At 56.2% G+C, this 12,672-nt stretch overlaps 4 protein-coding genes across 4 annotated transcripts; 2 read left to right on the top strand and 2 right to left on the bottom strand.

The window, feature by feature from the left end:
- Positions 1-2,652: 2,652 nt before the first annotated feature.
- BDY17DRAFT_254687 (YT521-B-like domain-containing protein) lies at positions 2,653-3,881 on the top strand (the record flags this gene model as incomplete). The annotated part of the gene is made up of 2 exons (XM_033731457.1): positions 2,653-3,359; positions 3,416-3,881. 2 exons carry the CDS (start codon positions 2,653-2,655, stop codon positions 3,879-3,881), a joined length of 1,173 nt encoding a protein of 390 aa, XP_033587235.1.
- A 795-nt stretch (positions 3,882-4,676) lies between these two features.
- On the bottom strand, positions 4,677-10,298 carry BDY17DRAFT_254676 (phosphatidylinositol-4-kinase; the record flags this gene model as incomplete). Its single annotated transcript, XM_033731455.1, has 1 exon — positions 4,677-10,298. The coding sequence occupies one exon, from the start codon at positions 10,296-10,298 to the stop codon at positions 4,677-4,679; it is 5,622 nt and encodes a 1,873-aa protein (XP_033587234.1).
- Positions 10,299-10,803: 505 nt separating this feature from the next.
- Positions 10,804-11,837, top strand: BDY17DRAFT_326545 (uncharacterized protein; the record flags this gene model as incomplete). Its single annotated transcript, XM_033737531.1, has 2 exons — positions 10,804-10,826; positions 10,880-11,837. The coding sequence occupies 2 exons, from the start codon at positions 10,804-10,806 to the stop codon at positions 11,835-11,837; spliced, it is 981 nt and encodes a 326-aa protein (XP_033587233.1).
- Positions 11,830-12,660, bottom strand: BDY17DRAFT_255526 (putative alpha/beta fold family hydrolase; the record flags this gene model as incomplete). The annotated part of the gene is made up of 1 exon (XM_033731536.1): positions 11,830-12,660. One exon carries the CDS (start codon positions 12,658-12,660, stop codon positions 11,830-11,832), a length of 831 nt encoding a protein of 276 aa, XP_033587232.1.
- Between the last annotated feature and the right edge of the window lie 12 nt (positions 12,661-12,672).

Raw genomic sequence — 12,672 nt, 5'->3', positions numbered from 1 at the left:
CAGCGCCTGATCGATCTGTCACAGAAAAGGCGGGAATTGCAGGCCAGCCTGGCACAAAGTGAGACTGAGCTTCACACGGCTTTCCAGTCGACGGCCAGACAACTCGAACTTGCGCTCAGCGGGAGAGTCGAGGCGCTCGGTCAGAGTGGCGCGCAGTGAATCGCATCTTGCGCGCATGTTCGGGACAATGACGGGCGCGAGCAGGAGGGCATCAAATCGACGAACCTCGCGCTTCACGCTCTGTGTACTGTATTGCTAAGTACAGGCGTGGCCGCCTTTTGAACCATTAAAACATTACTATCCGGCTGCGTGACAATAGATCGGGACACCACCCGGTTCCCCTGAAAAATCGGGGCACAACCCGTCTCCCCTACAGTCGGCACTTCTGTTTCCGACAATGCCAGTAGAAAAGTTTGATGAGGCTCCAAGCGCGGCCCAGCGGCCATCATCCTCCGGAAACCGCTCCGGGCATCGTGCGATCCTCCACGGAGCCCTCTCCGGATTTCATTTTCCAAATCTCATCCACGGAGACTGCTCCGACACGCTTCGCCCAGTCGGCTAGCGGGCATCGTGTCATCAACCCGCCAACGATTGCTGATCCCGAACATGCGCAAGTGCAGTCGGCGAGGTTCCGAGGAGACACAGGAATGCTGGCTCTTACGAGGGTCATGGACACAGCCACGGTTGGCTTTTGTCGAGTGACCCGCTCTTGCATCTTTCCGGGCTTGCTGGGGCCGGCAGTTTCCCACCTGCTCGTTTCGTCCGTGCCAAGAGCTCGTTGCCATTGGGGGATGGCGATGCCGCAGAAGCTGACGTCCAGGAATGCCAGATCTGGTTGGAGCGAGCGAGCGTCTTCAGCCACTCGCAGGCCCGCGAGATTGAGGCTGACAGTTTCGACCGGGCCAGACCGGGCGCCTCTTTCCGCAACGCTGATCAGTGCCTGAAACGACGCTGCTCTGGCCCCAGGCTGGCCCCGGCTAGGGATGTCGGGCTTCGTCATAGACTTCTCCCCTTGAACCCTTCCAACCCGCCGCAGCCGCAGCCATGACGACGACCCGCTGCTCGCGTGGTTATGAGCTGTGGACGTTGGACGGGACGCGCGCTACACTCTGCCTTGGTACTGCAAGCGCCAGCAGAACCCTACCGCCGATGCCTGTGTGGGCATGGCGGGCGATCTTCTTCCTTGAACGGCATCGGAGACGCCGGGCCTGCCGTCTTCTTCGGCGGCATTGCGGGCGATATATGTCCTTGCGCTTCCATGCCTCCCGGTCTGGCATGTCTGGCGAGGGCTCGTCGGCACGTTACGCAATGAACAGCACGGTCTCGGTTTGATGACAACGAGCATAGCCGAAAAGGTCAAGCCTCAACCGCGCCCGGCGCCCTGCCACTGGGAACTCTCCGGGCGGCGACAGCAACCCACCCGGCTACCCCCAAATGGCGTTGTCGATTGGCTCCGCGTCAACGTTGCTTCGAGACGCCCGCGCCCGCGCCCGCTCTAGTGTGGTGGCGAATCAGCTTATTATTATACCAGGCATTACCGGTACTGCCTCCCTCCACCGCATCCCGTTCCGATGCCCGCAGCGAATGAGCATCTCTGCAGGACCCCTCGGTTGCCGCGTGTACTGATTTCCTGCGGTAATGCGTGCGTGAATTTGATGCAAGTGTTGCAAAAGGACGATGGTGGAAACTCGACCTTCCCTGCAAACCGCTAGACCTGCGAACCTCGCTTGCAGGCGCGAGGCTTGGGCTCTGCCAAATTTCGTGTGGCACCTGCCGACCCCTCCGCGGGTGTAAAGGGCAAGGATGTTTGAGTCGTCGCCCGGCCGCTAGTCCGTCCAGCTCTAGATCGTCGAGAGATCTTGCCTATTAAGTTCCCAGAGCGTGGCCGCCCTGGCCTACTCATAGCTTACTAGGTAGCCGGCATGCGAGGCGTCACGTATCTAGCCAGGGTTTGTGTTCACCTGGAACGGCATCGTCTTCTCTTCTCTTCCTCCTCTCCCTACCTCTGCCATCGTTTGCCTCCCGTCATCTCCCTGCCTGGCCATGGGCGATTTCGAACCCTCTGCCCACCAACCCTCAGAAGAGGGTGATCCGTCTGCACCATTCAAATCGTTTTCGGTGGGCGAATCGAGCGGGTAAGGACCGTGACTGATCATCGAATGCAGCACACGCCATTGCTGACAATTTAGATCTGCGTTCCACTCGCAACTCGAGTATGTCGCGCAACAACAACAGTACCACCCTGTGCAACAGACTCCTGCTCCGCATGGGCAGCAGGCGTTCGATATGGGCACACTGGCCGCTGGCTTGCCACAGTTCGGCCTACCGCAATTGACCACGCGACCGCACCATGGGGTCCATGAACCGCCTGGTGTGCTTTCTCCGGCCTCTGTCTACCAAATGCAGCAGGCGTCGCAATATGCAGCGGGGCGCAATCCGCAATACGATTCAATGGATGCATCCAGAGCGCCGCCACCATATCTAGGTTCTTCGTACGTACCCTTTCCACAGCAGCCGAACATGCCTCCGCGGGCACCGATGTCCTACCAGAACCAAGGACAGTACCCTCAGATGGACCCCTACGGATACAACTACAACCCCGCCGTCTCGCCAATCGACCCTCGGTTCCCTGCACATGGTCCCTATGGCATGATGCCGAGCTTTCACACCGACCCCTCGAATTTTGCACGTCGACCGTCGGAACCAGCGCCCGTTCCGTCATTTCCTCGAGGCCCGCCTCGTAAACCGAAACAGTCCGGGCACGCGCTCTGGGTGGGCAATCTGCCGCCAGCGGCAACGGTGATGGATCTGAAGGATCACTTCTCGCGCGACGCGACCGAAGACATTGAAAGCCTGTTTTTGATATCAAAGAGCAATTGCGCATTTGTCAACTATAAGACCGAGGCTGCCTGCATTGCTGCCATGAACCGATTCCACGACTCGCGATTTCATGGAGTGCGTTTGGTGTGCAGACTGCGAAGAGGGTCGACGATTGGTTCGAGTTCCTTGGCGCCTCCCGTGCCAGACGCGCCGGACACACCGTCGTCGGGTGAGAGTATCAAGGAGCCACCGAGTCCCGCCGAGACAAAGGAGCCTTCAAGTCCCACGATCGTGGCAAGTGGACCCCCGGCCACAGGTGGAACGCGCGATGCTACAGCTGTCGCTTCCGGCGAGGCTGCGTCAATTGCGGAGAAGTACTTCATCGTTAAGAGCCTGACTGTGCAAGATTTGGAAGCGAGTGTGAGGAACGGAATCTGGGCGACGCAGTCGCACAACGAAGTCGTGCTCAATCGCGCGTTCGATGAAGCTGAGAATGTGTATCTCATCTTCTCCGCCAACAAGAGCGGAGAGTACTTTGGGTGAGCCCGCGCAGAGCGATCAAATGGACGCGTTTTTGCTGACTGCTCTGGCATAGATATGCGCGCATGGCCTCACCGATATCTGGCAACCCCGTTAATCTGAGCCAAACCACGGTTCAGGAAGACGTTCACTCGACCGGTGCACCTCAATCAATCCCGACTCCTGCAACGGCGACGGCGCCAAAAGGACGCATCATCGACGACTCTGCGCGAGGCACGATCTTCTGGGAAGCGGAGCATTCAGACAACGAAGATGGAGAGTCGCCGGCAAAGCACTCGACGGACGGCGAAACGGGGCAGACGTGGGGACGGCAATTCGAGATCAAATGGCTCTCTACATCGCGTCTGCCTTTCTACCGCACGCGCGGGCTCCGCAACCCCTGGAACGCGAATCGCGAAGTAAAAATCGCCAGAGATGGCACCGAACTCGAGCCCAGCGTGGGGCGACGCCTGGTGCAGATGTTCCACCGCTCATCTCCCAGCGCAGCCATTCCCGCTCCGTCTGGAATGCCCTTGCACTGAAACGTGATTACTTCCTCCACGGTCGTTCGTTCTTCAGCAGTGTTTGGCTCCGATCATGAGGAATCTTATTTTCTGCGATTTGCGTTGTTTGCATAGCGGGAGAAGCAAACGGGCTGGGCCATGCATTGTTGCCGATGTGGAAAGGTTGCATCGTCTGGCACGTTGACTAGACATACGGACACGATAACGGCCGACAGCATGGGGCGGAGGGGTCCCTGCAGGTGCATTCTATCGGCACGGCAGGCAAAATCAAAATGGAGAATATTGCGCTGGTGAGGAGGTGCTGAAACCCACAATCCTTGCCTTCATTACCTTCACCACCTCCATCACACTCAAAAGTTGGAGATTAGTGGAGCGGTAACGCTAACGCCAATCTGACGTCTGACCATTAGCTGTCTGCAAAGACGTCGGGCGTCTAGACCCTCGACCCACCAACACCCCGACACTCGATCTCACCAGGGTATCCCCGTCGCCAGAATGCGGCCGTGCTGACCGAGGCGTGAAAGTGGGAACGCTAAGCAAAAGCTGGTCAAGACGCCGCCACTGCCGCGCCACATGCCGCTTTGTCGGCGCAGGCAAGCAATATTGAGGGGGCTTGGGGTTGAAATCGAAGGGTGCGAGCTCTCCCTTCCACCGAACCATCTTCATCAAACAATTGCCGTGTGCGTGAACCTAGCCTGCTAAACTACCCACATCCTTCCCTGGTGGGCCTGGAGGGCCAATGAAACATTCCAAATACTTCCGACCTCATGGCTGAACGGTTTAGCGGATGCGGCCTCTCCAACAAATGATTCTTTAGTAGGGAATCCCGTTGGTCAGTAATTGGTAGTAGTCGTACACGCCGGTGGAGTAGCTTCGTTCGCTCACGTGCACCAAATGCCGCACGAACTCTGCAGCTTCTCGATCCGACTTCTCCAGGACGAAGCGTTCGCGGAAATGCTTCATGGTCTGCGGCTTGAAGCAGGGCAGGCCGGAGTCCAGCATGGTGGAGACGATGTGCGACAGTTGCTCCACGTACTGCCTTGAGGCCAAGAATGCTTTCACGCACAACTCCTCAAAGGTGCGGAAGGGCTGGGACTTTGTCGATCCTCCCATCACCGCCAGCATCTCCGGCGTCAGTTTGAACGGAGCTCGCTCGAATTTCACGCCTCCAGGCACCACGTCGAAGCAAAATCCAAAGTCGATGTGCAGGATGTGCCCGGCATCGTCCACCATGATGTTGCCATTGTGACGGTCTTTGAATTGCAACAAAAAGGAGATGATTGAGTAGGCCGCCATGCTCTTGATGAAATTGCTGCGAGCCTCTTGGAACCGGATCGAGTCTTCGTGGCCGTACTTGGAGATGAAGTACTCGTACAGCCCATTCACCGCTTCGCGTCCAAGCATGTCTCGGGAGATTGAATTCGGAAGCACGTCAATCACACCACAGCCCGGAGCCGTAGCCGTGACTCGGTATGGGAACACATAAACATCCAGGCCAACGGTGTTGAAGATCCCTCGGAAGGCTGCGATCATCTGCAGCGCCAGAACGTCTTGCCGACAATCGTCGCCGACTTTGAAAATCGCCGACTGCCATATCTCCACCGCTCTGCGCTTGTGTGCGTCTCCATTTGTCAAGGCTTGCTCGTTGTCCTCTTGCTGCTCCACGTCTTCCTTGCGGATCCTGAAGGTGGCCATGAAAGGGGCCTTGGCGTGACTTTGCAACGGCTTTCCGGATTTCCGATCGATTCCAATCACCACTCCATCTGGATTGCTGGGCAAGTACACGCCCACCTCCACTTGGATCTTTCGCAGCTCTTCCTCGATCTTCGCCTTCTTTTCCGACTTCGGCTTCTTGATCAGTGGCTTCAACGTGCCCGATATGTCGGTGACTTTGCCGAAAAAGTCAAACTCGCGTTCGTAAAAGCCACGATCCTCTGTGGTGAAGCTGGAGATCAACGCATCCGTCACCCGGTCCAACGACGGTTTCACGGGGTCTGGCTCTTGAGACTCCTCATCCTTGTAGGCATTTGCTTTCATGTTCCAAATGATCTGATGCGCAAAGAGTTGCGAAAATGTGGCTGCCTCGATAATGTACCGTTCGACATAGCCCAGGGCGTCGTAGCGCAGTGTTTGCACAACTTGCGGCACGTAAAAGAAGGTGACATCGACTGAATGGCTGTCCAGTGCCCTCATGGCGTATTGGATGATGAATGGGTGGTTGCCATATGCCGGTAGAAAGTAGGTGACAGCCGCCATGGGATTGATCGGTGCCCAGTACAGCAAATACTTCAGCTGAACCCTCACGTCATCTGGCAGCAGCGAGCCGAGTAGAACGTAGAGTGCATCAGGCTCGTCAATGACTTGGTCTGGCCGGCGCAAGATGTACGCACGAACCTCGTTCATCAGACTCTCCGACTGTGAGAACCTCGCGGCCAGTTGGACAGCGATGCGGGGATCCTCTTTCCATGCTGTGCCTACCAATGGCAAAATCGCCGAGTCTTTGACGGTTGCACCGAGATTGTTTAGGGGAACTGTTCCTCTGGAATCACTGCCAAGTGGACTGATCCAGACAGTGAGGCGGTTGACTTCGTGCATTAAGAGGTGTTGCAACAGCTCTTGCTTCGAACGAAGCGACTGGAGTGAGCGGGTAGCTTGAGTGCCAATGGGGCCGGTCTCCTTCAGCATGCCGTACACATCGTTGAGTAATTTTATTTCGGCCTTGACTTGCAGTCTATTGCTGCCAAACGACCATCTTGGCGGTGCGGCGAACCAGCCAAGGCCAGCAGAAAGAATGGAATCTTTCAAGCGCCAGCGGGTGGCTGGGCGGATGTGGGTGCTGTAGCACAATACACTGAGTGCCAAAAGAATGATACTGAAGTGCACCTCTCTTGCCAGCGGATGTGGTGAAGTGCGCTTCATCGCACGCATGGTGATGTACATGAGTCGTATGTACACATGCTCGATGGATGGTGCGATGAGTCTGGACGCGTTGAAGTGGCTCGAAAGCAAGTGGGTCAAGCGGAGGTGAGGAGTGATCAGGTTTTGCACCATTTGCTGGCGTCGGCTGATGGTACTCCACGCCGACGGCGCGAACTCTTCCTTCAGGTAGAAGGGATCCGGATGGTGCAGAGTAGGGTGGAAGAGGCCCTTCTTTCGTCGTATGGAGGCCTCCCACCCGGCAGCAATCTCAACCAAAATGCGTGACTCCAACGCCGGATTCTCCTTGACAATGCCCAGCCACAGTGATATGCCCAAGTTGATGGATTGCTTGGTGAACAGGGCGAAAGGAATTCCAACCAAGTCAGATACCAACGCTGTGCGATCGCATGCATTCTCACTGAGTACGCCAGCTGCGTTGCGAAGCGTGTCGCGTACTTCTGCAAACGGAACGTGCTCACGCTTCTGAAGCTTTTGCGCCGTCGATCGAAGTCTCCGAGCTTCCACAAGTTCCGACGTGGACGGCTCCGGGTGGAGAGGGTGGACGGAGCCCGGATGTTCCACAATCAGCCAGTCATCGTCAGCTTTGGTACTGGTCTCAACGCTTCGGTATTCCAGTCGCGTCGTGTATTGCGCAATGAAATCGGAAGCCGTGTTTACGTTCAAGTCTCGCTGTCTATCCAGACTGGTGAGCCTCTGGTCGGTGCTGGGGATCGTGGAGCCCATTTCCACTGCAAATGAGCGGCCGAGCGCAATGTGTCCATAAGATCCATCATCTTCGTAGTCTTCAAGATATGCTTGCAACAGACCTTTGACGTCAAGCGGGGCCAGATTGATGGCCTTGGAGACCCATAGGCGGCATCGCTGGTGGAAGTTGGTAAGCGTCGTTTGACGATAGTGAACATCGTCTGAGATGCGAATTGTTACGTTGCCTCTCACAGACGTGTAGATGGCCTTCCAGTCATACTCGTCTGTCTCGGCGTCAAGACAGCTCTTCCACATGAGCGTCAGAAGTTCAAGCAGAGCGAACAAAGACGCCTTCTGGCACAGCGCTGACGGGATTTGGTTGATGATGCGGTCGGCCGCAGAAACTGCTGCGATCTGAACTTTGGATATCCTGTGACAAGCACCTTCGAAGAACGAAGCCAGCTGCAAGGCAACTTGAGAAGCCCCGAACTCGTGCCGCTTCCCGGTAAGCGCGGGGCTCAGGAATGTGTCCACGCTTCGCTGGGATATGGCCAGCATGACGGAGCCCATCTCGGTCTTCTTGACCTTGTTTTCCAGGAAGTAGGAGAGCACGGCAGTGCAATCGCCCGAGCGTGCCCGAAACGTGGACACGAGGAGCGCTGCATTGAGGAAAACACAGTCCTGGTATTCGAGATCTTTGATGTGATGTTCACATTGTGGGAGGGCTGCGGTCAGCGCCGCCTTTAGCTCCGTCGATCCTTGAGTACTCGCTCCACGCCGTAGGACTGGGTTCAGATCGATGCCGCTTTCCGGCATGTCGACACGATCTTCGTCGACAAGGGGCAAGCTGTACGAGGCGAGGAGTTGCAGTTCCTCCGTATGCTCTCTGGTGGTAGGTGAGTTCCAGGTAAAGCCATGGACCACTAAATTGAACCATGCGTCACGGCTCAGCTGAAGCACTCCATTTTCGTCTTCAAAGAGCGGGAGATGATCAGTATCGTGTGAAGCCAGTACAGCGGTAGGCCGAATGAGACGCGCGATTGTCTCCGTGGCTTGGGCGACGTCTACCTTTCGCTCGCCAGCTGTATCCCCACTGCTGACCCCAAGGTCGAGCAGGTGCATCAGATAGGGCTCGTAAAGCGGCGAGTCTTTTTTGATCCACATGGCGAGCCGCACACGTGCATCGGTGACCGCATTGATGATCACGGAACTGTTTCTCACAATTGACTCGCCGGCAATCCTGGCATACAGCCGCACAAGTGCTTTGAGTTGGTCAACGCCACCGCAGAGACCGAGTGCCGCGGACTCGATGATGACTCGTGCATTTACCGTTTGACTGATCCGGCCAAGCTTCTGCACAAGAATAGACAGAGCCAGCGCTGTGATTTTTTCGTCGTTGCAGGCTGTTGCGATCGAGACGATGGCTGCGATAATCGATCCGTACACGACGTTGGACTCCTCCTCATCACTGACGACCAGCGAGAGCTGGCTCCCAAGAAGCTGCTGTGATGGATAAGATTCCGAGGACCCGTTCGTACCATCAGCCACCCCATCGAAAAACGGCGATGCACCGGGCGGTTGCTCGTTGCCAGCACTGAGTAGATTGCCCAGACTGTACAACGTGCTGATGACCAAATCTTGAGAAAGGCGTTTCAAAATTGTAGCTAGGCATTGCCCAGCGAACCTGGCCGTCTCTGAGGGCATTTTGCCATGTACCAGAAGCCTTGGGACGGAACGACTCATGTTCGACGCTGTTGTTGTCGAAGTTCTGGCGAGCACTACCATGGACTGCAGTACTGTCTTCGCAAGCTCCTCGTTGGCCATTTGAACGTAGTCGGCCGTGATGCCATCAAACCACGAAAGAAGCAAATCGTCATCAGCAATCCCCTCGTTGATGAGAGAGCAATATAAGAAGCTCCGCAGACTGCTCGCTTTGACCTGCAGCGCGAGGCGTTGCTGCCAGGCGGAGCTGACTTGTAGGTAGTCGGCATCTGCCTCGAGAAGATCCAGCTCTTCGATGACCACCTCGGTGAGCTCTACCATCATATCATCGTCGGCATCTAGATTTCGACGATCCACCAGCGGCGAGCGATGTACCAGGGTATCCCACAGGCCAGAGCTGGTCAAGTCACTTTCCGGGGCGAGAAGCCGGGACACACTTTCTTCGACGACTTTCATGAAAGCTTGCTGTAATAACATCGCGCCAAGAGGGGTTCCCTTGGTCGCATATCGCCGAATCCAGCGTCTCCATTCTTTGGCGGGATGTGAGTTGCTCCGTGAGTTGCGCACCGCGGACAAGGCGCCTTCCATAGACACCATAAACTTTTCCGAGAGCAGGTATCGCAGCTTTTGGATCATAAACATACGTTGCTGGGGGGTCCATATGCGGACATGATTCGCAGTGGCCCTCAAGAAGCCAAGCAGGGAGACCGTGAGCTGGATTGCAGGTAGAATTCGCTCGACCGCGTGCGCTTGGCCGACCGTGTCATGCTTCGGTACCGGGGTCATCCAAGCAGTGCTCTCCGCGCTATTGGTAAGTTGCTCGACGGTCTCCGTGATAGTAGCAAGAGCCTTCTGTCGGAGCGAGGGGTGATTCAAACCGATCGCGAGGATTGCGGAGGTGAGGTCGAATGACAAAGACTCCCATGGCGGCAAGTGCTGGTACAGAGGCGAGTATCTCAAATGTTGTCGATGAGCTTCGGGTAGGTAAGGGCATAGTTGATCCAGTAGATTCGCAGCATCTTCCATCGTGCGAAGCAGCGGCGCCGCTTTACAGAGCGCGGCAAGAACTTCGAGTTCGCGGAGGCTCATGGGCACATTGGAAGTGTGTATCTTTGGGCTAGAGTCGATGGATCCATTGCGTGCATCTGGCGGTGTTCTGTAGTTCAAGCTGCACAAGCGCGCGATGTCGTGCCCGCCTTCCGGGCCGTGGCTCGTCTGCGCGGACAGACAGGCCAGTCTGTCAAGAGCATCGCGCCGGATGCCGCCGTGCGCGGTTGATCTGGTACTGAGCATAGCTGATGTGGCGCGATCAAAGTCTCATCATCACAACGGAGCTGGTCTGTTGTTTCTGCTGTTCCGGCCACGCGCGCAATGGTTGAGGGAGCGTGGAAGTTGAGCAACGTGTGCGGAAGGCGCACGCGCAGGAGATGACGTGCCTGGTTGGGGGAAGTTTGCCGGGAGCGCCACAACTCTAATTATTAAGCTCGGTGGCTTGACGGCCGGCCTCACTGTGCTGAGCCACATCGGAATTGGAGACTCTTCGCAAAATTTCTGGAGATTCGAAAGATTGTCTTCTGTCAACTCATCAAGCACCATGGGGCTCGCGGCGCCGAAGAGGTAGAGTGCTGGTCACGCAGGTGTGATGGAATTCCCTGCTAATCCAAGAACAGGCGAAACAAACTCGCCCACGACCCCAACAACACCGCCTGGGCCAAAGCAGACACCAACTTTGGACAGAAGATCTTGTCTGCACAAGGCTGGAAACCGGGCGAATACTTGGGCGCACGAGATGCAAGTCATGCAGAGCACTACACCGCCGCCAATGCATCCCACATCAGAATCCAGCTTCGAGAGGACAATCTGGGCCTCGGTGCAAAGATTGGAAAGGGCAGCGCTGATACGTTTGGCCTGAGCTTATACTCGGGGCTGTTGAGCAGGTTGAACGGAAAGAGCGAGGGCGAGGTCGCGCAACAGCAGCGGGCGTTGCAAGATGCTGAGCTCAGGAACTATCAAGCCCAGAAATATGGCATGATGAACTTTGTCCGGGGTGGGCTACTCGTGGGGGATGAGATGAAACCTGTGGGCTTGGAAGACACCAAGACGAGTCGAAAGAGATCGCAAGAGGGGGACGCCGATGGTTCTGCACGTACCTCAAAGAAGGCCAAGAAGACCGAGGGTGCATTGAATGTGGACAAACCAAAAGAGGATAGCCTTGCAAAGATTGCCAACTCAGGCGACGTGGCAACTGAGAAGACCAGGTCAGATTCCACGACGAAGGTGGGCTCCAAGAGCAAGAAGCGCCGCACCAAAGAACACACCGAGGCCAGGGATACCATCGATTCGGATCAGCTCGTCAGATCGGAGAAGCGTGAAAGACGAGAGAAAGAAGACAAACGAGCACGGAAAGAAGAGCGCCGAAAAAGGAAAGAGGAGAGACGACGGTCCAAGTCCAAGTCTCCAACAACAGCTATCGACGCTACGGCATTGCAAAGCGATGGTCTTTCGACAACATCCGTGCCAGCTACGAACATCAACCGACTCGCCGTACGGCATCGATACATTCATCAGAAGCGTCTCGCCTCTCTCGATCCCCAGGCCATGAGAGGCATTTTTATGATTTCTAGCTAGACAATGCCTTTAAGAATGCGAGAAATTTCTCCTGGCACTGCTCGGCTTGATCAATGTAAATCTCGTGCCCGAAACCCTTGATCACCTCCATCCGGCACCCAGGGACCGCTTCTTTCAGCTGCTTTTGCTCGTCAAGGTCGACCAGCTTGCTTCCTGCGGGGGTAAGCATGAGCATCGGCACTTTGATGTCGTGCATAATCCGTCTGGCGTCAAAGGCCGGGTCGCAAAGCAGTTCCGCGTGATCCCCGAGTCCATCGCCATTGGCTACGGCGATCTGGTTCAGCCACCATCCCAGGAATTCCTTGTCGGGCATTTGATCGGCGCCGACGACGCCAATCAATGCCTCACCCCAACCGCGAGAGCCAAGTTGTCGACACGCTACCGGCCAGCTCTGGTGGCCAAAGGCAAGCATGTCCTGTGCCGCGGAGGGCATATACAGCGGCGAAGAGCAGATGGTCAACGAGTGCAAGCGTTCCGGATTGCGAGCGGCGAGAAACTCTCCCCAGATGCCTCCCGTCGATTCGCCCAGATAGTGGACTTTCTTCAGTCCCAACTGATCAAGAGTGTCCACGATTTCGTCGAGGATGGTGTCGATCTTGTATTGATAATCCTGCCCGGGTACGCTCGAATACCCGTGCCCCCTCGCATCTCGTCTGATGACACGGAATTGCTTCGCCAGGACGGGCACCCATGTATACCAGAATGCTGAATGTCGCGCGAACCCATGCTGGATGAGGATTGTTTCGTGGGGTTCCCAGGGGTTCGCGAAGTCCTCGTCGATATAGTACGTCTTTTGCCCGTTTTTGTGGGTGATGTAAGGCATGATTATGAGCGA

This window comes from Neohortaea acidophila (genome assembly GCF_010093505.1).
Source record: "Neohortaea acidophila strain CBS 113389 unplaced genomic scaffold BDY17scaffold_9, whole genome shotgun sequence".
Taxonomy (NCBI): domain Eukaryota; kingdom Fungi; phylum Ascomycota; class Dothideomycetes; order Mycosphaerellales; family Teratosphaeriaceae; genus Neohortaea; species Neohortaea acidophila.
This window is presented reverse-complemented; position numbering and strand designations above follow the sequence as displayed.